Genomic DNA, 27,309 nt, shown 5'->3' on the forward strand with positions numbered 1-27,309 from the left:
AACCAGGTCCTTTCCCCCGGACTGTAAAAATAAATAAACCTCCAGCCGGACGTACCTTTCATCCCCACAGCCGTAGACCCGAGCGCCGGTGGCCACCATTCCCCCCAAAAACCTGTGCGTCAAACATAATGCCTCATTCACTGAGTCACTAAATAGTTACACCAAAAAGTCAACTCTGTGACAGTCCAGTTCAGAATTGTTATGAAATCCAACCCTTTTTGATTTTTGTCATGTGGTTTTCTTCTTTGATTAAAACAACTTCACGTGAAGTTATGTCTTTTTGATGACACCTCCGACCACCCACGAAGCCGCCTTCGTGCCCCCCCATCAAGCTCGAACCAGACTGTCCCTTTCTCATGGGAAGCTCCTCTCGTTTCTGTGTTGGTTAGTACGTTTAGAGCCGGGAACTCGCCAGACCAAAAATGAGTGGAATATGTGGTATCAACGTTTATTTTTTCAGTAACCCAGTCTGTAACATTTCCCACTTCTTCACCTCTAATTCTTTTTTTTTTCTTTTTAGGAGCCAGTGATACAGCAGATACACTTTTCCAGGAGGTTTTGGGGCGGAAAGACAAAGCGGACTCCACACGCAATGCACTCAACGTCCTTCAGCGCTTCAAGTTTCTGTTCAACTTGCCACTCAACATCGAGCGCAACATCCAGAAGGTAAATGATCGTACAGAAACACGACCTCCATCTGCATGTTGTTACACTGTGGGTCTAAAGAACATGCTCTCTGCATCTGTCTCACGTTTTAATGTCCTCAGGGTGACTATGATGTGGTGATCAATGACTATGAGAAAGCCAAATCCCTTTTTGGCAACACTGAGGTCCCCGTTTTCAAGAAAGGTATGCAGCTGTTTCGAACCCAATGAAATATATAAGATGTATAACTACTGAAACAATCACAATAATGTTTTATTCCTGTGTGATGTAGTGTATATCGAGGTTGAAACGAGAATTAATGCTCTAAGGACCCTTATGTTGGAGAAACTGTTACAAACTCCATCAACTCTACATGATCAGAAAAGATACATCAGGTACTTATTCATTTTCTGTCTTTGCTTTTTTGTGGAGTATGGGATTAAACGTACATTTTGCAAAAAAACGAAATATCTCCCTCACTAATCTCTCATCAATAATTCACCCATTTCTATTCTACGTTTCTATTTTCTCTCCGAGCTGCCTTTTAAACTCCGGCATCTATCTGTTCATACTTGTGGCTTTCTGTAATTTATTATTGTTGAGATGGACCTGTCAGGATCACAGAGACCAGCTCGAAAACCGCACAGCAACATCTTTCATCCCGCTGCATTAGGCCTGGCTCCGAACTCCCACTCAGCGCCTGTTTATGGAGGGAGAGAGAGTGGGTGTGTCTGTTTGAGCAAATGTTTGATTGATGCCACCTCATGAGAAACACACTTGTAGGAGGACTATAATGAGCGCAGGAATAGCCCAGGATCAGGCAGTCTTAAGTTTGAAAAGAAACTGGAATGTCTGTGGCTTTTCTGACGCTGCAATATAGATATCCACTTTATTCTAATTCGCTTTTCTTTTTAGTTTATTTTAGCCCATATTATTTATCTCCAAGGACCATCAAATTGTATCTTGCTATCTGTATTTGGCTAAATTGAGGTGGTGGATCTTTAGGTATCATTGGCTCTGTCTTTTGCCAATCAGAAGGTTTGTTACGACAAAAGAAACAATGTCAGTCTCAGTAATCTCTATGAGGATTCCAGAGTTTTAGGTAGTTTTTTCCTCCCATTTTCCACAAACTTACTAAATATGACTTTGGCTTTTACGCTAAAAACATGGATAAATAAATACATTCATATTCCTCATTGTTAGTTTATCTGTTATAAACACAATAAAGTGGATAACATTACTAAGACAAGCCCAAATCCTTAACCTTAACCAGACATGCTGTGTTACTACGGCAACTCATACAGCATCTGTATAAATTTGCTCATAATCACATGGAAAGTTACTGTGTGTAATTCTTTCATAAATGACAAATGCAGTACCGATGTTTAACAAATGCTTTACAGTGTGTATTTTTCTAAGTGTAACCAGAATCAAGTTTCTGAAATGTTTGTATTGCCACTTGACTTGATTTTTGTCTTTCATGGTTTTAATTTATTAGGATAATATTGTCGTCTTTGACCCCTGTAGATACCTGTCTGACCTGCACGCTCCGGGCGACCCGGCGTGGCAGTGCATCTACGCTCAGCACAAGTGGATCCTGCAGCTCATGCAGAGCTGTCGGGATGAGTTCATCAGTGGACAAAGAGGTGACTGGTCCAAAAGTGCACACATGTAGATTTTTGTTGTAGCTGAAGGAAAATGATCAATGAGCATCTTTTTTTTATTGCAAATGCAGCATGAGTGGCCTTTAAGTTTTGATCACGTCATTGTCGGCGCCCTCCCCTCACCGCTCTGCTCAAGTCCTACGTGTTTATTTATCCGCTAACATTTAAGATGAAAGTGAGAGAACACCGGCTTTGGGTTTCAGGGTCTGACTTGTTACTGTGCACACTTGCATTCAGCTTCACAGATGGATTGGAATAATTAACCCCAATTAAGCTGTTCCTCTGTTAAATCAGCCGGCAGAAAAAATGTGGATGTTAAACTGTCCGCTCAGCCTTTGACACACAAACGTAAGGTCCGTAGCGCGCTCGCACAAAGACGCCCACTCAAATACATTGTTAGTGGGTGGCTGCCTCACATAGTGCAGCTGGAACATAAACATGTCTAATGCTAAGGGTAACAGTGGTTTCCGGGGCTCCGGCTTCACGGTCCTGAAAGTTGGCTGCTTGACTCCTCAGTTAAATATCATCGTTGTGTTTGTCATGTCAGGGATTACCCCTTTATGAGTGGTTTCTGTTCAACGAAACTGCGACGATTAATAGACAATTGTGTTACTTAAATCCATTCCCGGTTATACAGTATGTTGCTGATTCACAAAAGTAACTACTGAATTTAAAACTCTATTACATGCACAAACCAGTAATCCCAATGCTCACAGGGTCTAATATACATAATCTATTGTTTGACTTCCGGTACTCAGAGCAAAACAGCCACATCACCATGGAGACGAGATGGTGATGTCCTGCTCCCGCTTTTTTTGAGGCATTTTTCCAGAAATAAAATAATTGCTTGTATTTTACATTATTCATTGGGTGAAATGCTGCGCAGTATGGCTTTGTATTATTGACATAGTATAATAATATTGCATTAGCTCGTCTTCATACTGTACATTATCCGCATTTTTTCCACAAATAAATAGGTCCTTGTGAAACGAGTGTCAGCGTCACACGTGGCAGGAATCAGTCTTTTGTGATAGATTGTGATGGACCCCGAATATGAAGCAAAGGTCGTTCTAGTATGGTTATGATTCACTTAATTACTTTGTAAATTGCCCTAAATGTGAAATAGATCCATCCATCTTTTTTTGCGATGCTGGTGTTTTGCTGTGAAGAAGCACAGCAGTGCAAGTTGCTTCCGTATGTCCAAACACCACCGTCCGAGTCGGCTCCACTCAATTATAAACTGCAGTGCTCTTATTTCCTGAACACTGCTTCTTCCGCCAATGTCAATACAATTAGGATGAAATTTTGCTCGTAGGAAAATAGGTTTGTCAGTGAACAATTAGAGCGACTAGAGTCCATCTGTCCCACTGGGAGACATGCGGTTGTGATTTTAGGCAGAACCAGAACACCTCTGTGCAGAGTGTGTTTATCACAGCTAAGTGAGCATGCTGATCGGAACAGATAAAGGAATAAAAGTAAGGGTCTGTTTTGTGCTGCACTGTTTTGTGTGTTCGAAAACTGAGGTGGGTTTCCACTGCCAAGGATGATCCTTGGGGGATGAGAAAAACCTTCCAATTTCATTCTTTACTGGTGATGATAATTTTGTAAGGCTGTAATGTTAGTTATTCACCATAATGTACAGTATATCAGTGCACATGAGCCATACCACACAATGTGCTTTCTGCACACCAGGGGTTCAGCCAACACCTGGATCAACAGCAGCTCTTGTCTCTGTGCAGAGAGAGCGTGGCGACATGAGTGTAACACGAGACACTCGTGCATGTTTACTACATAATCCAACTCAATTAAGAATTTCCTTACTTTTTCTCGTCTGGACCTCCAATTATAAGCTTAGCCAAATTTGCTGGTTAGTTTGGGGATTTCTCAATCTGAGCTCTCACACCACCGTGACTCACCACTTCACTTTCTGTGTGTGTCAGACACATGTTTTTAAAATGTGGGCATCCATCACTCTTCATTTAGACATCCTGCATGTAGGCGTTTTGCAGCATTTCACAACCTTTAAAGTTTCAATTTCTCAGTAGTTGTAGAAAACTATATCCATTCAACATGTTTCACTTTCATTTTTCTTTTACCTTTTCAATTAGTGGCCGTCCAAAGCTAAAGATGAGGGGAAAGTACTGTATTGCATCTGCTCTGGATGTTTACTATTTTAACAAATCTCTGTTGCCATCTAGTGGCCTTTTGGTAATATTTGAAAGCGTATGTTCATCAAGCGGACCATGTAAACCCACTTCACCCTAGTCGTTGCAAAGCTGTGGGCTGTGTTTCCTCACACTGAAAACAACGGGACATTCTCTCAGCTGAGGGCCAGGGCAGAAATGGATCAGAAAACAAATAAAGAGAGGGGCGAGGGGCTGTGAGGGGCGACGGAGGATTGTTTGGTGTCAAAGCGTGCTGAGCTTATTGTGGAATGTGGAATTATAAAAATGGCTTATTTGATATCTCAAGTATGTGTTTCTTTTCCACCTCAAATTTCATTTCTCATTGCTTGCCCCTCTTGTCCTTTCATTATGTGTCAGTGGGTGTCGGAGCGCTGGAGCTGGAGGGAGATACCCGTTCATCTGCTCTGAGCCGCCTCAGCCATACCTCGTCTCTGAAGAGAGGGGGCAGCCTGCGAACACCCCGTCCCAGCAGTAAGTTACACAGTGACCTATAACTTCTAACCCCACACCGGGGGAGGGGCGTCTCTGGTGCTTCTTAACTACGGGTATACTTTGTTTATGATTAGGGGAATCACAGTGTGTGAAACCATGACTGTCCCATTACACCAAGTATACAGTAAATTTACACAAACTAGTTTACAAGAAAGAATTGATGATAATAAAGTGAAAAGCAGTAACATTTTAAAAACGCATGTCTGTCACATAACTGACCATCTTCCTTTTGTCTGTACAGCCTGGAGGTTTGAAACGCCTCAGCCTGTACAATTTGTGGAAAAGTTGTCAGACGTTGTGATTGGTCAGCTGCCGAACTTCTGGAAACTGTGGATCTCATATGTCAATGGAAGTCTGTTTAGTGAGGTAAATAATCAAACAATACACCCTGAAATCTATTTTTGTGTTTTTGTGATACATGTTGTCTTTTTTTTCCCAGACTGGGGAAAAATCTGGACAAGTAGAAAAATCCAAGAAAAATGCCCGGCAAAGGCAGAACGATTTTAAGGTTCTTAACTTACATTTCCCTGCTTTATTAAAGTCCTTAAACAAATAAACCTGTACATTTAAAGCCTGGTTTTGCGTTATATTTTGTGTGCAGAAAATGATTGAAGAGGTCACTCACCGTCTGGTGAAGCTCATCCGGGGCGCCCTACTCTCTGGGACACTGCCGCCAAACGAGCAAAGTCTGTATGGAGGCTGGGAAAACAAGACGGACCTGACCGGGCACTGGATGACACAGATCATACACACTGTCAGGTTCTCAGGCCTTTACATTTCTATAGAGTTAAGTAGGAATGTGATGTTGTTTGTCTCCCGTACTGATGAAGGACATTCTCATTGGTCAGGTGTTGTCATGAAGCTCTCTCAGCACTGGAGATACCAAACGATCTACTCCAAGTGCTCCAGGATCTGCTGCTGGATCTCAGAGTGCAGTGCCTCGTGGTGACTCTGCTCCACACTACTGAAGGTCAGATAGACACGCAACCAGCAGGGACAGAGGATTGAATTAGGAGAAATGTCTTTAAAGCCACACTGTGTCCCATTCACACAGTAAAACGAATCAAACACAAACATTTAATGGTGAAATACCTTTAAAAAACATGTGTCTGTAATAGACTGGCGTCTTTCTAAATGTCTTAAAAGTGCTGATCTGAACCTGTACAAGTTTTATAATAACCAGAAGTCGACACCTTGGTTTCACATGTGGTTAGTCATGGTCATTTTCTGTGAAATAGTTACTTTTCTCTCAACTTTCTCTTTGTGCTTCTGAACAATTGTGGTCTCACACAATTTTTTGGTTTCAGCCAACTTGTGTGCGTTTTTGTTTTTTTTATTTATTCAGATGTAAAGAGACTTGCGGAGAAGGAAGATTGGATTGTTGATAATGAGGGGATTACCAGCCTGGTCAGCTCAACTAAACAAATAAAGTATCTTGTAAATGCTTTGATAGACAATTGCAGGCATTTTATTCTCCTACATTGTCTTTTTGTTGCAGCCGTCGCAGTTTGAGCACTGCATGGTCCAGATGTTGCAGTCTCTTAAAGAACCACTGGAGATCAAACCAGGAGAGATTAATGTAAGTATGCACTGACTGACTGGACAGCCTTTAAAGTTATATTTATCGCATATCGTCAAGTTTAGGTCGTCTCTAATGGTATTGAATGAAATTGTGTATTGTATTTGTGCAGGTGTTGCAAGTGGACCAGGTTCAGGACCAGGCGGCGGAGCTCAGTGTGAAAATCATGAGGGTAATTTGAACTAAACGCACGCTTTACGCCTTCATCGTTATACACTTTATTCCCAACGAGAAGCCTGTAATGCCTTCTCTCCTCAGGTCTTTATTAACTGCTTGGATCATCTGAGCACAAAAACGGACGCGGAAATCAATGCTACTCGGTTTGTACTTCCATATAACATCATGCACACTGGATTCAGAGATTTTTCTTTGTTTGTATTGAATTTTGCAGCAGTCTGACACTAAAATGAAAAAAAGCTACTCTAATCAAAATATAAATGAAAAAATACTTCAAAGAGAAAAATATTCTGGCATAATAAGTATTTAGATCCTACAATGGATGTCATTATTCTCGTAGTAGCTGTATTTGAACATTTACGCCGGTGTAAAGGAAAATTCGATTCTATACTCATGATGTGGAAAGCAACATCCCAAAAATAAAAATAAAAGAAGATAAAAGGTTGTCAGTATCAATCTTCAACATTGCGACACTGGGAGAATAGAGGGATGTGAATACTCCGAGTGTGTTGATATTAATATTATCTCTATTATCTCTCTAATCTCTATGTTTTTAAGCAACATCGCGGTAGACCTGTCGTCTCCAGACCGGTTCAATGCCATTCAAGAGGACTTCAGCTCAACAGCTGTGAGTTGGACTGTTTTGTTATTTCCTGCCACTGCTCTTGTAAATACAGCTGAAGTGCCTCAGACGATAGCTGTCATTGTCACCGATGCGTGGGTTCTACTCGTGTAAACCACAGTGTGTTATCTGTCTGTTTCCTGGATGGACAAGAAACAGATATGTCCTAGTTTCCTGTAAGCAGTTCAGATGTTGGTGAGGAGGTTTAAGCACCGAGGAGGAGGAAAACCAAGGTGTGCGTATTGTACTTCTGGTAAAGGGAAATGGAGCAAGGTGCATATAAGGGATTTCCCCAGACAAAACCCACATGTGTGCCATAGGGGTGAGGCAGCCCGCACTGGCAGTGGCTGACCAGAAGTTTATTGTCTTTTTATTAAGTTGCACCAGAAGTTCATCAAATACTTTTAAATTGTAAGTTGTGTTCTGAAATTGTTCCTAACTTTCCTCCTATTTTTATAGCATCCAAAATCTTCACAAGGAAGAGTTGATTGATATGCATGTTTCACAACCTTCAAAGAGCAACAATATCATCTTAGACTACACATTAAAAATGGACTAATTGTGGCCTCTTTCTTCCTGATGCCCTGAGGAAATGGGGCAAGGCTCCAGAAGTTCTGGCCCTTATGGACTTTCCATTTAAATATTTTTGCCCCTCTTTAAGTCACTATTAAACTCAAGCTTATCATTCTTACCTTATGTGTTTGTCTTTGCATAGACAACATCGTCCTATTTTTTTTCCTTTTCACAATTATTTTTTTTCCCCTATTCTATATAGTGGAGCTGGCTCCAAAAACGCGAGTATGAATGAACTTCGCTTGCCCAGTTTGAACGCTTTGGGGGAAGCCATTAGTTCATTGTTAATCTACTGTATGTGAATGTCATACTGTAATGTAACAAACTGTTAGTCTATAGCTTTCGTTTCACAAAGGTCTTTATTCCACAAACTTCTGCTTTTAAAAAACTCTGAAGGACACAACAAATTCTATTGCACTACTGGGGGAAAAAAAATCATGTATAGGGCCTTTCGCTCGCAAAATACAAAAGGTAACAACAACAATCTTACAATTTGGTCAGATATTTATTCACTCTCTGTGTTTAATATCTGAGTCAGATTGACTAAAGTGTGCCTGCAAATCTTTATTTACCACCTTTGCTATGCCCGATCCCTAAGCAGGAAGGGCCTGGTCGGTACTTGGATGGGAGACTGTTTGGTAACACCAGGAAGCCTGGGTGAATGTAGTGAGAGAGTGAGTGGTTGGTGGTAGAAAGGTCCGATGGCACAGACTGGTTGCCTCGCTTCCGTCAGTCAACCCCAGGGCAGCTGTGGCTACAATAGTAGCTTACCAAGTATGGAGTGAATGAATAATGCAATGTAAAACGTCTTTGAGTGTCTGGAAAAGTTCGTTATCTACTACTAAGTGCATTTACTACTACTACTACTACTACGACTACTACTGCTACTACTACTACTAAAACGTTTTTTCCTCATCCTCTGTATTTGTGCCTTGCAGGAGCAGCGTCTGCTGATCATTCTCAGCAACTGCCAGTATTTGGAGAGACACACTTTCCTGAACCTCGCAGACCACTTCGAGAAGCACGGCTTCACAGGGACTGAGAAAATCACCCGGGTGAGTGTGAGACACCAAGACTTGCTGTAGTATGTAAATCTATTGGTGCCTGTGTCTGTCTGCAATATTGTTGATGAGTAACTGTTGTCATTATGAAAGAGATTATAAAAGAAGCTGAATCCCCATCACTAACTCTACGAGAAATATGACTATATGACTCGTCTTCTCTACAACTCAAAGGTCACCCTACTATCTGCTCGACTCACACTCACAAACACACAGACAACTGCACATAATGACTAACAGTTGAATCACAAAGCAAAGATGTGTCAATAACAAGTACCATTTTCTGGTAACAGTCGTTATCATGCCACATTTCCAGTTTTGCATATTTGGATGATTCCAAACGTTTATTTTTTGTTTTGTTTTCCAGGTGAGTGTGGAAGCGGTCCGAGAGTTGGATAGGAAGCTCTTCGACGCTTACATCGAGAGACGCGCTGACCCCATCGCAGGTGCCCTCGAGCCTGGCATTTATGCGGGTTACTTCGATTGGAGGGATTGTCAAGCACCAACAGGTAGGCAGCAATAAATAAAAATAACAAGGACATCCCTGCACTCATGAACTCAATGATGGTCTGTCACAAAATAAAAACAATACAATGGGGGAAATAGTGTTGTGTGCCGTTTGTGGTTCGCATAGTAAAGTTCACTCTTACCTTCACTTGTTCTACTTACTGTAAGCCCTCCTTAGATCTTTTTGTTTGCCCTATGATGATTATCTCCTGGCCTTTACACCACGCCTGTGGGTGTGTGTGCAAAACATTCACTCGTTTTTTTTTTATTCCTGGCTGCACGAGGGTCTCCAAATCATCCTCATCTCTTCATCGGTGGTTTACCAAAGCACAGCGTGATTTATTTAACGCTTTTACTGGTTCTTGTTTTTTTGTAGTGTGCATGAAACAGGAACATTCTGGTGTCCAAACCACACTTAGGATCTGATACTTTTTGCTCGTTACACCCCAGTTAGGGCCAGAGAAATGTTATGTCCTTTCATTTTGTTTTTGCTTTAACCCTGTGCACAGCTTTCCTAATCCATTCCTTCCATATCCTCCTAAGGTGTGAGAAACTACCTGAAAGAAGCCCTGGTTAACGTCATTGCTGTACATGCTGAGGTATTACAAGTATTGCCTATATATTCAGCGCACAAAGGTATTGGTTGGTCATTTGTGATGTTCTTTCATTCAGGTGTTCACCGTTTCTAAGGATCTAGTACCCAGGGTGTTGTCTACAATCGTGGAGTCCGTGGCGGATGAGATGTGCCGCCTTTTGCAGTGCGTGTCATCCTTCAGCAAAAATGGAGCCCTACAGGTGTGATCCTAACAAGGCCTTGATGAGATTCAAGGGACTTTACTTTTTATACTGTAAATGAATTCTATTATACAGTTATAGATGTAGTTCTTTTTCTTTTTTTACATCCCTAGGCACGTCTTGAAATCTGTGCACTGAGAGACGCCATTGCTGCCTACGTAAACTCAGAGAGCAAGTAAGTGTCCCATATGCGTTGACCCAGCGCCCTGAACAGGAGCTGGAATGCACTGGAGCGATGAGTGGGTTATGGTTTTTCAGTGCCACGATCATAAATCGTAACAGTCACAGATCCCTTACTACAATCCCTTCCTCGACTTCTGCTCAGGTTTTGGAAAGGAAGTGAAAGTTACATGGTTGCTCTGTGTTCTGTGCATGCACTGCAGCAGTAGATGTGCATGTATTGACCTGCAAGAGTAAGGCAAATCTACGAAACTGAAAAAACAAAAAGAGGTGCCGGTACAGCTAAATAGCATATATTACTACAATATAGTAAACTAAATGAGTAATTGACCTACTGTGAGATACTGACTTGACAAAAGGCTTCTTATTTTTTCCCCCTAAAGATGAGAAAAATGCAATGCTTGTATTTCAGGGTTTTTTTGGCATGGCTTTAACATGGCAACTTAATGTTTTTTTGTATGGACTGTTCAACAAAATGTAATTGTTTTTCTTCTTTTAGTGTCAGCTTCAAACAGGCCTTGGACACCCTTCCACCCCTTCACAGTGGGGCTGATAAAAAGTAAGTCGATTCTCTGAACCCAATATTGTAACTCATCCTGCAACAGCACTTACAGAGTTCATCATTTGTCTGATTTCACTAGATTACTGGAGGAGCTGCTAAACAAGTTCAAAAGCTCCATGCAGCTTCAGCTCACCTGCTTCCAGCCCTCATCTGTCCAGCCCATCAAGAGATAAACTAACTGTCACTGTCGTCTAAGCTGTCCAGTATCTTTTCTCTACAGTCATTACTCATCACTCGTAATCGCACGCTAAATGAGTATTTTTCAGTTACTGTGCAGGACAGTCCCAGATCAATGGGTTATGCTAATCCTGTAGAGCCACTCACAAGAATCAGACATTTCAGTAAATGTTCAATGATGTGCAATAAATATATTCTGAAACATATTGTGAGTGTTATTTCAAAGGCCACATTAAGATAAAGATAATTGACAGATGCAACAATAACAGATCGAGGGCATACTGTATCTAGTGGAGAGCAGTTAATAAAGACCCTATACTTTTTTTAAAAACTATAATTACAAACTGAATGTAAGAGGAAACAACTTGCAAGGTCACTTTTCTGGGTCACACTTTGAAATGAAAACTAGCCTTCATGAAATTGATACAAATGCTTTATAAATAGATCTGGCAGTGTTTTCCTCACAAATGTCTAGTTTAGCATACTGTATACTAATTTCATTCCACTACTCGAAAAGAAAAATCAGATATAGTGGCTTTTAGATTTTAGCAGACTAGATTACATATGTCAAAGGAATATGATATGATGTCAACAAAATGACTCACCTCTGGAACGGCCTGAGGAGGAGCTCAGGGCTGCAGAGAAGATCATGTTTTTAAGAGCAGGCTCAAGACCCATCTTTTTATCTTGGCTTTTAACTGACATCTATTTATTTAAACCTAATATCTAATATATAATACACATGGGAGGGTGTGCCGGGCGTATTGTTTTAAATGTTGTTATCTGTAAAGCACTTTGTGATACCTGTCGGTATGAAAAGTGCTTTATAAATAAAGTTTGACTGAGTGATGATTTGAACAGAGTCCACGGTGGCACAGCGGTTAGCGCTCACGCCTCACAGCTAGAAGGTCCAGGATTTGATTCCCACCTGGACGGGGCCTTTCTGTGTAGAGTTTGCATGTTCTCCCCGTGTCTGCGTAGGTTTCCTCCGGTTTCCCCTACCACTAAAAACATGTACAATAGATTCCCCTCTGGGGCCAGGACTCCCCTGAAAAAGAGATTCTTAATCTCAGTGGGACTATCCTGGTTAAATAAAGGTCAGTAATAGAAATGTTCTTACTCTTTCTACTTGATGCATGCAATGAAGAATTATGCAAACAATAGCTATGAACATTTATGATTCATGAGACAGATTGAGATCATATTGATTTAAAACAGATGGATGACTATTAGTTGACAGTTTGTCACCAAAGTGGCGCTCTGACTATTGCTGAAAAGTGACAGTTGTTTTGAGTGAACTCCCTTCATTAGTAAGCACTAAACCAGTATACTATTCATCTCTGGAGCTTCCCTTGTGCTGCTTGGCATGTGATCATCACAGTTATAGGTTTATGGTTACAGGGTCGAAGGCGTTTTCAGGGTGGGGGTCTGTGAGCCGTTTTTGTGTGCCACCTTACAGACCTGTACATCCCAGATGAGACCGTGGCAGCAGAAAGTATGATGCATCTGATGAGCGTAGGAGCTGAGCGAGGCTTATTGTGGTTGGTCCTCTAACCAAGGCTAGACAGTCTATGATTCACATGGGTTGAGTAAAAACACCAGCCTATTTGAGTATAGCATGTAGGATTAGAGGGAAAAGACTCCAAAACTTTCTAGACGTCTACAGTTATCAAAGGTTTCGAATACAAAGAAACTTCTTGGTTATCTCCACGGCCTCTATTTTCTGGGGTTGTCTATCGTCACGCATCTTACAGCATAATTCTGTCTGGTTCCCGAGTAGGGGAAAGCCAAACCAGAGCTGACAGAACATGTTTTGGAGCTCCGCGTTCTAATCTTAGCACTCCGTCCACCCACAGATTCATTCACAAAACATGTTCAAAGAAAGAAAAAAAAGCCTTATCCGGTCTCCACTGCAGGGCTATGTTTACAGTAACAGGTGACAAGGGGAGTTTCTGTGTTATCCCCCATGAAGTTGGAGATAGGCACGTCAACACTTTGGGTGAATGGATTTATTTTAATTGAATTCAACTTTTTTTTCCCCCGTCACTATTGACAAGCATTGATCTATGTTTCCTTTCATTTAAATTCGGAAGAACATAAGTGCAACCACATCCAAAACTAGAAATGTACATATTACAATAAACACAATTTGATGCACTTTTGGGGCTTGTCTTCTGTTCAACTGACTTTTCTCTTTGTTTTAACCATCTTATGTTTCCCCTTCACAAAAATATACCTGGATTTGTCCTTTGTTCAGTCCAACACCTTATGATGTCACAAGGTGGTGCCGGAATAGGGTTCAGAAGTACCAAAATCGGCCTAATAAAGTGAGATTTGGCCCGCTCATGTACAGTGCATATTGCCTGATTTTAGCTTCAGACTGACAAGAAGAACTAAAGGTAATTGTTGATCATTTCTCTGTAGAGACTTCCTGTGTTTGTGCTGTTTGCATGTGGCCCCTCTTTCTGGTAAATTATTTAATAGCGGTGAAAATGCCCGTAGGTTTCCCAGCGCAGTGGAAAAAAAAAGTGCGCAAGAGAGGCAAGGAGGACCTCACTTGACGAGCGCAGTCTTTCCTCTTTCTGATGTCATCGCTGCTTGTGATCGTGCACCTAACCACACTTCCTCTACAGTTGTCACAGATACAAAGGCACACACATGGGGGTTTGACACTGCAGCCCTTTATTGCTGGTTGTCTTTACAGCAGTTTTTGTCAGTCCGACTATAATACATTTCTCAGATACAACATATGAAAATACATTCTTGTGTGATGCAAACTGTTTTACAAAGCTTATGTTTCCCTGAGTCAAACTTCATTCATTCAGGCACGGGCAATTGCATTATCAAACTAAATTTTGTTTAAAAAAATATATATAGTGTTTTGTAAAAAAAGAAGAAAAGGTCAGTACATGTCAACAACAACAACAACAACACAATAAAAGACATCAAGGGAAGGCATTGTCTTCAAGTTGAACCACAAAAGGCATCAGTGGCATTGAATTTGAAATACTATGTCTCCATTCTTGATAATATACAGATTTGACTTGATAAAGCCAGAAGCGCGAACAATACTTCCAAAACACATTCCTACACTTCCGTCTTCATGATGGAAGTGTTTTTTTGAGCAGTCTCTCTCTGGGGCCTGCAGTGGTCAGTCCTACAGGCTGCTGCTGCTGCTGCTGTGGTGGTGCACGAGGGGTCTGTGGTAGTCTTCTGGGAGGGGTATGTGCTCAGCGATTCCTGAGTGGTCGTATCCGCGGTAGTAATGGCCACTGGTCTGCTGCGCGTAGTAGAAAAGCTGACGGGATAACAGCGGCTCCACCTGGACAGACAAAAGTCACTTAGTTTGATGGTAAGGTCAGGTGCATTAAGATAACATGTGTGGCGTTAGGGATTAGGGGATATGGTAGTAGAATGATGGACGGTGCCAATATGTGTATATGATGTTCAATCTTTGGGCATTTCATCAATACATTCTACAATCCGAAAATGAATGCTAATATATAAGTAACTTCACCATTGTGTTCAAAGATAAAAAGTAAAGTGGGCCATGCATTTCAACTTTGGAAACAGAAGTAGTGGTTGACCAACTTTCACTTCTTCAATGTATTTTTATCAATCTGCTCGAAGGTTATTTTGGATTCTGAAAAGACTAAATCCCGTGTTTGTGGGGTTTTGTTGGAAGCACATAAAAAGCACAGGTAGGTCTCACCTGAACCGTGAGAGAACCTCTTTGTTTCTGTGGATCCAGACACTCGTCACCAAAACTGATCAGCACCTGGAAGCGAGGCAGGGACCGCCCATGGAGCCCATGACTCTGGAGCTCTGGAGGACACAAAGGTAAGAGTTCAGACAAATTCAGAAGAACCTTACTTTAGTGGTGTGACCTTTGGGGCAGAACTCATTGGAAAGTCCTGTAACATTTTCTATGCAAATACAAATAGCTGCTAAACTCATGGTGGAGTGGGTGGAATCTGAGCGTCTGTGTGGTCATGTGACTAACACTTGACATGATTGAAGTCTCACAGCAGCTGTGTGTTTTTCTGAACGTATTTCATCAACATATCAGTATGAGACCAGATTTGGTGCAGCCTCACCTGAGAGGTATTCCTGGGTGTGCAGCAGTCGACATGGGACCTCCCGCTCCAGCTTGTTGGGCTTGTCTCCATAGGGGGACTGTCCTCCTTGCCAGTACACCCTGCTCTGGCACAGCCTCTGGGCATACAGTCCGTCAGAGGCCATCCACAGCAGCAGCCCTTGGTCCAGGCTGGCAGGGGGGCTGGGAGAACACTCCTCTGACCTGGGGGGTGACAGGCACCGGACAGGGAGTTGCACCAGCTCTGGACCTCCTGGAGGCAGGAAAGGTTTTTCCTCTGGACTGCACGGGGAGATGCGACAGCCTTTTGTACTTGTAGTGGTCACCTCCCTGATCAGTGTATCCCGGTAGAACACACAAACATGAAGACGAGGATCTGTGTGGAGAAAAGAGGAGATATTTATCAATCTGACACTCTCATGCATATACACCAGAGATATAATGTTTATGGAGGCATGATTGAGTTCATACATGGGACTTCAGCCGTTGTCAAGCTCTCACACTCACAAAGACTCTCCCATTCATCCTGGCCTATTGTACACGTTTTAGTGGTGGATAAACCAAACTTTTAGCCATGAGGCAAGAGTGCTAACTACTGAGCCACATTGTCGATAACTTGGTTAACATTAAAACTGGGGAGCATTTTTCCCATTTTTAAACAGTAAAAGAAGGGAGTGGAGTTGATGACTGTTACCTACAGACTCAACTCGTTTGTAAGTGAATCCTACATATCCTTATTGTTCTTTTGTTCTTTATTTATTTATATGCAGACTGCGCCATATGCACAACTTATATGCAGGACATGTAAGCAGGGCGGACCACCATAGAAATACACTGGTTTAGACTATTCTTACATGTTAACAATCAATAAAAATGCATTATATTTAGACGCAAACAGTGCATTTGCTGCATTTATACTATACTCTATGGGGGTAGAAATACATTTACTCAATAAAAACCCAACTGTGATGTGTAGAGATTTTTCATTTTTCTTGAAGCATAAGTTCCCAGTATTGTTACCTGTGAGATGCTCAGCTGGTCTTATGGTGTCCAGGCCAAAGGGTAATTGCTGACCCTCAGACGGAGCGTATGAAAAGATTGAGGCTTGTATTTGGTACCCTGCGCACAGAGGAATGCATGTAAGAGAATTAGACATTAGATCTGAGCAGGTCACAGTGATGAGGCTGCTGTCTGTACCGTTCTCCATGGGAGGGGCAGCTGTCCAGGGCAAGCTGTGCGGAGGACAGGGACACTGGGCATAGGACAGCTCCTGGAGGGACTGCTCCCGACAGTAGTCTCTCCATCCACTGTCTGGGGGAGGGATGTATGACTGCACCTGCACAGACAGATACCCACCTCTTAATTTAAGTTCAGATAAAAAAAAACCTGATCTGAAGTCTATTGTTGTTTGATTGATATTATTGAATGTACAGGCAAGGCAAGGTAAGTTCATTTGCAGAGCACAATCCACACACAATTCAAAGTGCTTCACAGTTGCGCAACATTACAAGAAAGCCGATCAAATCAATCCATAAAACATCAACGGAAAAATAAATAAACTGCAGTAAAAAGCAAGTAAAAAAGACGTGGATATTTTTTATTCCTTCTTCTGTGCATATGATCTGAATGATCTTTTAGAGGAATCATTCCCCCGTCATTGGCTTTCGTGCAATGACCGTAAAATCATTTGTCAGTGCTCCTGTGCCCAGTGTTGTCTGTGTACATTCATTTATGTGAGTGTGAAAATTACCGGAGCCTGCAGGCCGGGGTATGGTGACTGCACGGGATACAGCATGGGACTCAGCGGACTGTCCTCTGCTCTGGGCCCTGTCAGAATATGGCAGAGATCTAATGAACAAAAGTAAAGGCTGCAGTGAGAGATTGATTTACAGTGTAGCACGAAAGCTATTTATTCATTGAAACATTTGTCAAGATTGAAAAGTACACTATTAATCACTTGTGTTGCTATTTATTTAGCAAGTTTTTTCCTTCGAGCATCATTGACATGCACATAAGCACCTGTCATGATAAGTAGGGCTAACAATTGAATCATCATCAAGTAAATCATAGCCAAGCCGCGCGCACATCCCAAACCTTACTTTTCTTAGCCCCCTCCGGTATGATGCGGTACACTTTGTAGGGATCTGAGATGTCCAGTTGGCTGCGCTCCACCAGCTCCTCGAAGTCATTGCTTTTGTTGAGCGCGCAGCGCAGACGCGTCTTCCAGGTCGGGGGGTCCGGTTTATCGATGCCCTCGCGGAACTTCCCTTTGAACAGAGCCCAGGCCTGCGGGTACACAAGCGATACAAGACGTGTTTTAGGCTCACTTCACCAGGCCTGTAGGCTTACACCGCTTTGAGAACCAACAGAAGGCGTCATGGAGTTATTAAACACACAGAACTTTCCCTTTAGTTTCAGATCGGCTGCACATGAGATTCTCCGTGGCTTCCTTACTTTAAAAAGCGCGGCATCCTCGTCCCTGTTGTAGTCCTGTTTGCCCGCATGCTTCCACGGGATCCTGAAGATGCTTTTGTCGTCGTTCTCCCACACGAGGCCCGGGTACTTGCCACTGTCCACCTGTTCGATGAGCCACTGGCGCAGCTTCCCGTTCCCGCTGCTGCCCGAGCACCCGTACTCCACATCAGAGTTCATGTTCAGCTCAGGCCCGCGTGTCGCGTGTGTAAATGTGCTCACGTTCACAGTCAGTGTTGATGATGGTGATGAGACTTATGCTTAAATGGAGCCGGGGCGGGGTCACGCTCACGGAGATGCTGAGGGGGGCGCACCTGCTGCCGCGCGCGCTCCGCAGAAGCTTATCTGCGTGCGCACTTAAATGAAACGCCGGGGAAAACCTGCCCAGTGCACTGTCACACACACTGTCACACGTGGGAACGGCGCATGCAGACTTTCTTTGAAATGGAATGATTACGAAAAGTGCCGGAGAGCATAAACGATGAAAAGGGAAATGGCCAAAACCCCGACAGCCTCTGTGATGCAGCAAGCTCTTTTAAATGTCTTTTTATATCCAGGCCATTTTTTCCCCTCAATAAATAAATAAATAAATAAATACAAATATCCAGACTAATAATGGCAACAGGTGCAGGACAATGAATCAACACAAAAGGGATTTATGGCAATCTACTGTTTGTACCAAAGCTCAATGATCTCTTTCCAAAAGACAAAGAAATATGACATGACTTTGACTGACTTCTTCTAATGTCTCTCAGACAAAAGCGTCACCTTTTGAGTTGGGATTTGATTCTTTTTTATGTGCAACAAAGCACTCTCGTCTCAGTATGTGATACAGCGTAATTAACTGATGTCCACAGTCTTTAGATAAACTTTTATTTAAGAAAAAAAAAAAGTCCATATTGTGTCAAAGTGATATAAAATAATAATAAATTAAATTCATTAGACAAAGCCAATACAGTGGTTCACAACTAGCATTTCAACAGACATAAACAGCATGTCTCACTGCATGGATGAATGCTGCCTCGTGTGGTCTCACAGCACGCTATATCTGCATGGTGCTATGCTTGACTGGCCTTGCATGCTGTTTTGTCAGTTAGTGTCAAGGACAAGGCATTCGATGGGAACTCACTTAAAAATGTTTAAAAAAAATCCCCATCCACATGACTAAATCATAACGTCTCATGACACCACTGGGATTTTTAACTCCATTTTGACTCAAACAGGGTCAAAATAGGTTTAGACAGCTGCAGATTAGAATGGTCCAGGAAGACTATGCTCTCCCAAAGTAATCCAAAGAGCATCAACTCAAGTGGCTAAACGTGGTCCTATGTTGGTCATCACGGCTTCGCTATTGCAGGATTTTTTTTTCATCAAAAGTGCAGCAACGTCCTCCTCATCATTGAAGAAGTTCTCCCGATAACGGTCCATCCACCAGTCACGATACTGTAAGGGAGAGAAATAACAAACATTAGATCCTTTTTATTATTAAGGCGATGGACAGGCTAGAATTCTACTGTAGAACCAGACTTTTGTTGTCATGTTTCATCTATTTTGACCTGCTTATGACTCATTCATTATTTCAGCATGTATTCCATGCTGTTATGCAAGGGAGTGCTCTCAAAGTGAAGTTTGTTGTGATTAATTTTGCAATGACAATAAAGACCTATCCTATCCTTTCCTAATATCTCAGTGTTTACTGGGCCTATGAAACATTAACTGGTATTAAGCTTAGTATAAGTTTAGTATAGTATTTCCCGTGTCAGCACAGATAAACTTCTTTTTTTTCTCAGCTATGGTATTAAAAACGTGATATTATTCAATTACACAGGCAAAGTTGTTGTCAAATGAAAGGGTTTTTAACCACAAGATTAAAATGACAAATTTGCAGTTTACTAACAAATAATAATGAAATGCAATAGGAATATATTTTTATTTAACCAATAAAGTCCCTCTCAGATTAAGAATCTCATTTCCAGCAGGGGTGTCCTGGCCCCAGAGGGGGACCTATTGCCCATGATGTAGGGGAAACTGGAGTACTCGGAGGAAACCTATGGAGACATGGGGAGAACATGCAAACTCCACACAGAAAGGCCTCATCTGGTCCCGGATGAAACCCGGGACCTTCTTGCTATAGGCACAAGCACTAACCAGTGCACCTCGGGTGTCGCCCAATATAATGCTGGTAGTCTATTAATTCAGCGAAAACTAAATGCCACTCCATCAGAAATGAATGACACCAACCTATAACTGTGTTACCTTTATGGCTGAGTGAGTTTGCCTTAAATACAGAATGGCCAAAATAAATACATAAACAAATACATAGGCTACATGCAGTAAATGAGATTAAAAAAAAAAAGAAATTGTAAAAATCAATCACTACGCTATTAGTTTTCACTTAAAAGATGCATGGTCTTGCACACTCCTTAAAAGCTTGTCTTGTATTCAGATACATATTTTAGTAATAATTATCAATAATCATAATCAATAATCATAATCAATCATAATCAATAATATTCAATAATAATAATAATAATAATAATAATAATAATAATAATAATAATAATAATAATAATAATAATAATAATAATAATAATAATAATAATAATAATAATAATAATAATGTATTAGTCTTAAATAGTGCTTTTCCAGACTGTAGCCACAGCTGCCCTGGGGTAGACTGACAGAAGTGATGCTGCCAATATGCGCCATCAGCCCCTCCGACCACCAACCACTCACTCACACAGCACATTCACCCAGGCTTCCTGGTGTTCCATCCGAGTAACAATCAGGTCCTACTCTGCTTAACTTCGAGACTGGACGGGATCGGGCAGAGCAAATGAAGGTGTCATGGCCACAATTAGATCCACAATCCAGACACATTTACCCAGTGTTTGCTTCTGAGTAAAATGAGAAGCACATACAAAATTGGATCAACAGCAGAGTAAGTCATATTTCTTTCTCACGCAACATTCTCTCATTTACATATCAGATGTGCGGCCTTGAAACTATAACACATGCCATTTCAACTGGTAAATCAGGTGCATCATGCCCACAAATAGCTATGCTATTTTCCATCATACACTCACTATTTAGCACCTGCCTTGGTAAATGACCCTGATAAAGCTTTCAGTGCACACTCACTTGGGCCAGTTCTGTGTTCTCAAACTCCTCCAGCTGCCTGAGGAAGCCCAGGTTGGGTCCAGCACATGGTCTGGCTGCTCGAACTGCAGCCAAACTCTCCACCCAGCCCCGGCCCGTCACCGTCATGATGTAGGCCACCACCAGGGTCACGCTGCGGGACACCCCGGCCACACTGCCAGAACAAACAGTCGTCACATCATTATCAGTTTATTGGGTTTATTTACATGCATTACATAGATGTCTCTGTACCAGTGAACAAGGCAGCCTTCTCCTTTCATTCTGGACTCGTGGATAAACATAATGCTGTCTTTGAAGTGCTGGGTCCTGGAGAAGGAATACAGAAGACTTGGATTTATTTCTTAATCTATTTTTTTCAGTAAGGATGTCAGCGTTAGTGGGTGTATGTCAGGAGAGGCAGCTCTGTCCTGGGTTGCCCCCTGGACTCTGTGGAGGTGGTGAGCAGCACTTTCAGTGGCAGACTGAGGCACCCTCTGTGCAAGAAGGAGTGCTACCACAAGGCCTTCCTCCCCACTGCTGTCAGACTGTACAACACTACTGTAAAGTAACTCATGCGCAACAACCTCTTTGCAAAACTACATGCAATAATCTCTGCATCAGAGTCATTTTGTCATCCACCTGTGCTATGACTGTAAACTTTGCATTGCCAATACTTTTATAGTCTGTTCTAATTTGATTTTTATGATCTTTAAAGGAGATATACCAGATTTTTTTTAGTTGTGGAATGAAATTCGTTTTGTCTTCCTTAAGTATATTGTAAACTCAGACATTTGTGGGAAAAACACTGTAGATCTAATTATAAAGCATTTGTATCAGTTTCATGAACTTGGAGGCTAGTTTTGTAGCATTCTTGTGAAAGTGACCCTGAAAAGTGACCTGGCACGTTGTGAAATGTGCCTATAAACATGTCCCTGTGAAGAATTGGGATGCTACAAATATGTTTGGAAGATTAGGGATGACTTTGTATATAGTGGTTTCCTCTTTCATTGTTTGTAATGAAAAAATCTGGTATAGGCCCTTTAAGGTTTTTTTTACTTACTGTATATAAGATACCTCTATTTACTATATAACTGTTTGCACATTTCCTGTTTATTTACACACCCTGAGTGTTTCTTGAGAGCTGATGTAACAAGTGAATTTCTCCATTGTGAGATCAATAAAGGCTTATAAAATTCATATCTTATCTTATGAATCTTTGTGGTTGTGATGCAGAAATTCAGGGCCTCTTGAGCGCCTGTACCACAAATACAACAGAACTTGTCTCATAGTCTCTCTATAAGTGGATGTTTGGGCATTCCCTCTCTCTTACTAGGCCCTTGGTTCTTAGGGAATGCCTTCCAGCATCTGCTGATACTATTCTATTTTTGTACAAAGTAAAAGTGGGCTGCAAAAAACCCCTGCTAAAAACAGGTCTCTCCTAAAATAATTGAACTCCATGTGAAAACTCTCTCCTCCTTTTGTGAGAGCTAAGTGTGACTGAAGTGTCACCCACTGTGCTGACTCCTCTGACCAGCCCTGTTAAACTGCACTATACTTCCACTCTATCATGTGGAGGACTTGATATGACTAAATAGATTTGTAATATAAAAATGAAATTGTTGGTGTTAAAGGGCAGTAGACGTGCTGGAATAGTTAATATAGGTGTAATGATTTTCTAACAGAAGAGTGGATTAGGACTGCAACTGCAGGGTAAAACAAATAAATGCATACCTAGAAGGGCAGCATTTTACTCACAAGTTTTGCTTGGAGTGATCCGATGCAGATATACAAAGGTATGCGATGTCCTAAAAGGAAAGATAACGTAACTTAGATTAAACTCACAAAACAAGTGTCCTGTTTATACAAGTGAATGTACAGGATTTGGCCGGCCCCGGAAACCCTCTCTTTGTGCCCAGTTCATCATATAATGTACAGGGTGCACCTGCCAGCTGACTCACATAAGGGCCCCATGGACGAAACCACCTTGTCCTGAAATGACTGCACCACCACAAAAACCCCTGAGCCCTCTCCTCTGGGACAGCTCTGGATGTGCTCAATAAAGGTCAGCATTTACTAACCACTGATGCAGCAGAAGACAACTGATTACTGTTGATAATCACAACAATGACTCGTCTTTTTTTTATGGCTAATAATAATAATTCAGTTTTATCAGCAGTTTTTGAAATACAGTTTCAATACGTGTGTTTTAAAGATGAATTGATTGCATCATGTTCAATTACCGCATGTGCATCCGAGCGGAGGGTTGTGTGACTGTGATTACAACAGTCTTCCAAGAAATCAATCAGTGAGTTAGTTATGCAAAATAGAAACACATCTGTTGGTCTGGTTAAAAGTCATGAGTCATGATTTTGTGTATTTTAAAAGAAAGCTTCACTCCAATAAAAAGTAATGCTAGTCTGACCCAAAAAATAAACAAGTCAGTATTTAGTGGTTGACCAGTTTAAGTAGTGATACTGTTATGGAAGTTGCCATTCCATTCTAGTGCATTGAAACATACAAACATGAAGGGAGAAAGCCTACAGAAAGCTCAGAACTCTTTTCATGTTACTTTCATCAACAACATGTGAAAGTTGTGAAAGTGGACCCTGAAAATCCTTGTTTACAACTTTGCAAGTCCAGGACTCTCTAAAGTGGTCCTTTTACCTACATGTGTTCTTACTGCAGTTTCAAAACAAATCCTTAGCATGAGTCTGTTTAAACTGCACTGAACAAATACCACCAAATACTACCAGTATCAAACTGTTAACCTTATCAAAAACAAAAAAATCTATATTCAGAAAAACATTTTCAACAAGAGAAATATAACGTAAACTATTTCTCATGAGCAAAAGTGGCTCAATATGGTAAAGAAATGGGAAATGGTGCAAAGACAAGTAATGAAATTAACAAATTACTATTTTTATTTATTTCAAGACAGGACAAACAGTGTTTAAAACATATATATATATATATATATATATATATATATATATATATATATATATATATATATTTTATTTATTGTGAACGTGAACTGTTGTTTTATTTACTTAAGTCTGTAGTGCATGTAACAAAGGCTGCTCACCTCCAGGACGGGTGCAGCGTTGTCATGGATGGATAGGATGTGGGTGATGTTGTGAGCCTTTAGTAGCTCCTTGTCCTGTGCATCTACACAAGATGAAAAATTAAAATGATCTGAAAAATTAACATTCAAAGTGTTTCTTCCTCCCCAACCATTTCCCAAGCAAATTTGGGCCCAAAGGCTCAAAGCTGTTGCTCTGGTTTTGAACTGAAAGAAACACCGGAAAACCAATGATACTATAACAGTCCAACAGCTTGTCCCAAAAGCAAGCAACAGTAATTCTTTTAATCAAATTTTGTTCTTTGAAAGGAAGCCAAATGTTTTCTACAGTGGACAGATGTGTCCTGAGTTGCTTTTTTCATGCTCTTACAATTCTGGAGGCTAACATGCCTTTGCAGTGATTTCACACAATGGCAACACATGCTTTCTAACATTTGATATGGACAGATTAATCTGTCAGCATTAGACGTTACATAACTGCAGTCACTAAATGACACAGGTCTAAAAGTGTTGAGTGTCAATATATTTTTTATGAGGTGTCAGTTCACAAACTGGCACAGTCCCTTAAACACAAGCAGAATTACCCAATACTATTGCACAGTATTCATTAGGTGCATTCGTATCTTACACCTTTATCTATACTGCCAATAATCAATTATTTATATAAAACTGAACCTGTACTGTATTGCCTTTTAGATGATGAGTTGGTTTCTTGGGTTTAAATGAGTTATGCAAGGGTGAATTTATGAGCTGTGTGATATAGAAGACGAGTGTTGAGGTATGATGAGATTTACAGGTGTTGTGAATTTCATGCACTCTTCAAAGGTGAAGCTCTTTGTGTTTTTCTTCTCCAAACATATTCGTGACAATTTGCAACCCTTTTGTTAATATGAGTCAAATACAAACGCAGTATTGTCAAGTGGATACAATTTGAATGATTGTAAGTAGAAAATCACAAAGACCTACTGTGTTCTTGTTGTTCAGAAAAATGTCCCCATCCCCATGAGGTCTTTGTGTGTCTACCTGTGCTCGAGCCCTCTAAAGACATGTTCTTACATTGACATGTTGAGCACTGGGAGCTCAATCTTAGTTTCAATAATTATTGCAAAACTATCTTCCAACATTTGTAAAAGTAAAACAAAACATTTCAGAAATACGGCCATTCATAAGAGCTATAGACAGTACAAATAGTGCTGCAGGACAAATACATAATCTTTTCATGCACTACAGTTGATGAAAATTGATTGTGGTTTTTACAGTGAAGATGCTGAATTGAGGGAGGGACGCCCCCGCACTGCAACGGGACATTCCCCCACACATGAACCTGCATCAGCTCTGTTTCCTCTTCCATATTAACCCACACAGCAACAAATTTACCACAAAATTAACTTTTACCCTAAATTTGTGTTTGTTTCTGTGATTCTCTTCTATAGAAACCAAACCCAATGTAGCATTGCACCACAATTCATATTTTCATAAGGAACTGAAACACAGCCTAAAAACTATCAATCAAAATTCACTAAAATGAGAGGGCCGCGTACCTTTAATATTTCCAAGATAAAGACCAGAAAGGACCTAAGTCAAAACAGACAGCAGAAAACAAATTTAAACAAAAAACATTTTCTGATTTTCAAATACAAATTATCAGTACTTTACCTTGTTGATGCCATTCCCCATTTTTCAATACTATTCCTGCAATGTTTTGATCTTCAAAAAAGTAATCCTGCTATTACACCTCTACTGCAAAACCACTGCTAAGTCTCCAGCTCGACTGCCCCCGAAGTCATGGCAAAGATATTGTAAAGCTCTCGCTCAGAGGGAGGAATATTGAATGACGTAAAGTGACCTTAGCAGAGGAACGGTTGTTTATATTTAGGCCCCCCGGCTGTGGTCATGTGATGTGGATGAGCACATACCAAAACAGACAAAGATGGGAGAAGGCCAAGGGGCGCTGCAATGTCATCCAACTGTGGGTCAAAGTCAGGCTATCACTGACGCCGGCGGAGAGAGGATATCCATACAAGGCTGGGCTGGTTGTGGTCAGACTGAGATGATGTCATACTCTCAGATGGGGAAAGAGCCAGTATTTAAGTATCAGTATTTTCTAATTCAAGTATTATGTATATTAGAAGGGAAGGAGATAGATCTACTGTCACCCGTTACCAAGATAAAAGCAATGACAGCTATGAAAGAGAGAATGCAATGTAAATCTTCATTTCAAACACAATTCTTCACAGGTTTATCGTTTAGAAGCACTACATTCAGGGAGCAATACTGTCATGGTGCTGTAAACAACTGTCAAAACAACTGGGTTTACAATGAAAAGAGATGTCAAAGAGATGTGGAGCTGTCCCCTACCGGCTGTTTTGAAGTTGGTTCGTGCATAATTCTGGCGTATAGGAAAAAGTGAACATTTAGCAAATTGTGTTTTCTTTATGTGGTTGGCTTGTGGAGCGACTCACTCTCACTGACAGGTGACACAGTGGAGGTATTGATTCTCACATCCAGTGTGTGGGTCAGAGACAGTGACAAAGTGTGACGCATCAATAGGCTGGTTTCTTTCTCCGGCGTCTGGGCTTTTCTGATCAGCAAAGGTGAGCAATGATAAAGTTGGCAGGTTTTATCATGTTTTCTAATCTTGACACAGTGTGATGGCGGTAAGCAGCCGATTATTTATAGTTTTTCCACTAGTGAATTGGCAATGAAGGAAAACAATACTTGCATTTCTTGAAGCTTTAGTGAGTGACATGTGAAGCGTAAGATCTGCACAGCTCTTTGGTAAAGAATGACTGCTCGACAACAGCCATGACAATTCTACTTCCTCGGAGTCGACAAGCGTATAATATAGCCTATTAATAGTATCATCAGATTATGTTTTGGTGAAACCTTTGTCTCATTTGTCAAGTGCCAAATGCACCACACTGGGGGAAATAAATGAAAATGCTACACTAATGTCACAGCAGACAAACTGATCACAGCATTGTGTCAAGCTCTGGCAAGAACACAAATGAAGTTAACTGTATGATGCCACTGGACTAGAGTTGTACTGTTGTTGTTGCATTCTTGAGTACTACAATTCTGTGATGGTATATGTAGCTTAATGAACAAAAAACTGTGATTCAGAAGAGAATGTAGGCTATAATAAACTGCCTACCATGTGTAACTTTAGCCTGGCACAAGCCAGACTGATCCTCCATGTTAAGAGATACATGGGGATACATGTCTTTATATGTATTTATAAATACATAAATAAAGTCAGTCTGGCTTTTGCCAGGCTAGTGTAACTTAGTCCACTTCAATA

The 27,309-nt window shown here is 41.1% G+C and overlaps 3 protein-coding genes across 4 annotated transcripts in view; 1 reads left to right on the plus strand and 2 right to left on the minus strand.

The window, feature by feature from the left end:
• The window catches only part of exoc2 (exocyst complex component 2), a 28,737-nt gene extending 17,319 nt beyond the window's left edge, over window positions 1-11,418 (plus strand). Inside the window, exons 8-28 of the mRNA XM_079574617.1 lie at window positions 521-666; window positions 768-849; window positions 938-1,040; window positions 2,173-2,291; window positions 4,853-4,966; window positions 5,229-5,353; window positions 5,427-5,495; window positions 5,589-5,746; window positions 5,836-5,957; window positions 6,333-6,394; window positions 6,486-6,566; window positions 6,679-6,738; window positions 6,825-6,886; window positions 7,302-7,371; window positions 8,877-8,993; window positions 9,367-9,508; window positions 10,050-10,105; window positions 10,179-10,301; window positions 10,415-10,476; window positions 10,981-11,040; window positions 11,123-11,418. Of these exons, the coding sequence (XP_079430743.1) occupies window positions 521-666; window positions 768-849; window positions 938-1,040; window positions 2,173-2,291; window positions 4,853-4,966; window positions 5,229-5,353; window positions 5,427-5,495; window positions 5,589-5,746; window positions 5,836-5,957; window positions 6,333-6,394; window positions 6,486-6,566; window positions 6,679-6,738; window positions 6,825-6,886; window positions 7,302-7,371; window positions 8,877-8,993; window positions 9,367-9,508; window positions 10,050-10,105; window positions 10,179-10,301; window positions 10,415-10,476; window positions 10,981-11,040; window positions 11,123-11,216 (2,027 nt within the window). The 3' untranslated portion in view covers window positions 11,217-11,418. The remainder of the gene's footprint in view (window positions 1-520; window positions 667-767; window positions 850-937; window positions 1,041-2,172; window positions 2,292-4,852; window positions 4,967-5,228; window positions 5,354-5,426; window positions 5,496-5,588; window positions 5,747-5,835; window positions 5,958-6,332; window positions 6,395-6,485; window positions 6,567-6,678; window positions 6,739-6,824; window positions 6,887-7,301; window positions 7,372-8,876; window positions 8,994-9,366; window positions 9,509-10,049; window positions 10,106-10,178; window positions 10,302-10,414; window positions 10,477-10,980; window positions 11,041-11,122) is intronic.
• Window positions 11,419-13,935: 2,517 nt separating this feature from the next.
• Window positions 13,936-17,982, minus strand: LOC306976627 (interferon regulatory factor 4-like). 2 transcript variants are annotated; one of them, XM_079574622.1, is made up of 8 exons: window positions 17,771-17,982; window positions 17,416-17,602; window positions 17,067-17,143; window positions 16,514-16,652; window positions 16,337-16,435; window positions 15,318-15,692; window positions 14,933-15,045; window positions 13,936-14,542 (listed from the first exon to the last, which is right to left on the minus strand). In XM_079574622.1, the coding sequence occupies exons 1-8, from the start codon at window positions 17,966-17,968 to the stop codon at window positions 14,378-14,380; spliced, it is 1,353 nt and encodes a 450-aa protein (XP_079430748.1). In that variant the 5' UTR covers window positions 17,969-17,982; the 3' UTR covers window positions 13,936-14,377. The 2 variants fall into 2 exon arrangements, with proteins under 2 accessions (XP_079430748.1, XP_079430747.1); XM_079574621.1 differs by having other exon boundaries at window positions 17,067-17,164.
• A 1,111-nt stretch (window positions 17,983-19,093) lies between these two features.
• On the minus strand, window positions 19,094-25,685 carry LOC306976634 (dual specificity protein phosphatase 22-B-like; the record flags this gene model as incomplete). Its single annotated transcript, XM_079574629.1, has 7 exons — window positions 19,094-19,231; window positions 20,930-21,101; window positions 21,179-21,253; window positions 22,682-22,731; window positions 24,012-24,094; window positions 25,550-25,583; window positions 25,665-25,685. The coding sequence occupies 7 exons, from the start codon at window positions 25,683-25,685 to the stop codon at window positions 19,094-19,096; spliced, it is 573 nt and encodes a 190-aa protein (XP_079430755.1).
• Between the last annotated feature and the right edge of the window lie 1,624 nt (window positions 25,686-27,309).

This window comes from Gobius niger (genome assembly GCF_951799975.1).
Source record: "Gobius niger genome assembly, chromosome: 17".
NCBI lineage: Eukaryota > Metazoa > Chordata > Actinopteri > Gobiiformes > Gobiidae > Gobius > Gobius niger.

Bases quoted from the DNA above. Each gene is read 5' to 3' on its own strand.
- LOC306976627 (XM_079574621.1), bottom strand. From the start codon at position 17,968: ATGAACTCTGATGTGGAGTACGGGTGCTCGGGCAGCAGCGGGAACGGG. The intron at 17,603-17,770 runs GTAAGGAAGCCA...GTGTACCCGCAG, and splicing joins AGGATGCCGCGCTTTTTAAA to GCCTGGGCTCTGTTCAAAGG. The intron at 14,543-14,932 runs GTGAGACCTACC...TTGTCTGTCCAG, and splicing joins GAGGTTCTCTCACGGTTCAG to GTGGAGCCGCTGTTATCCCG.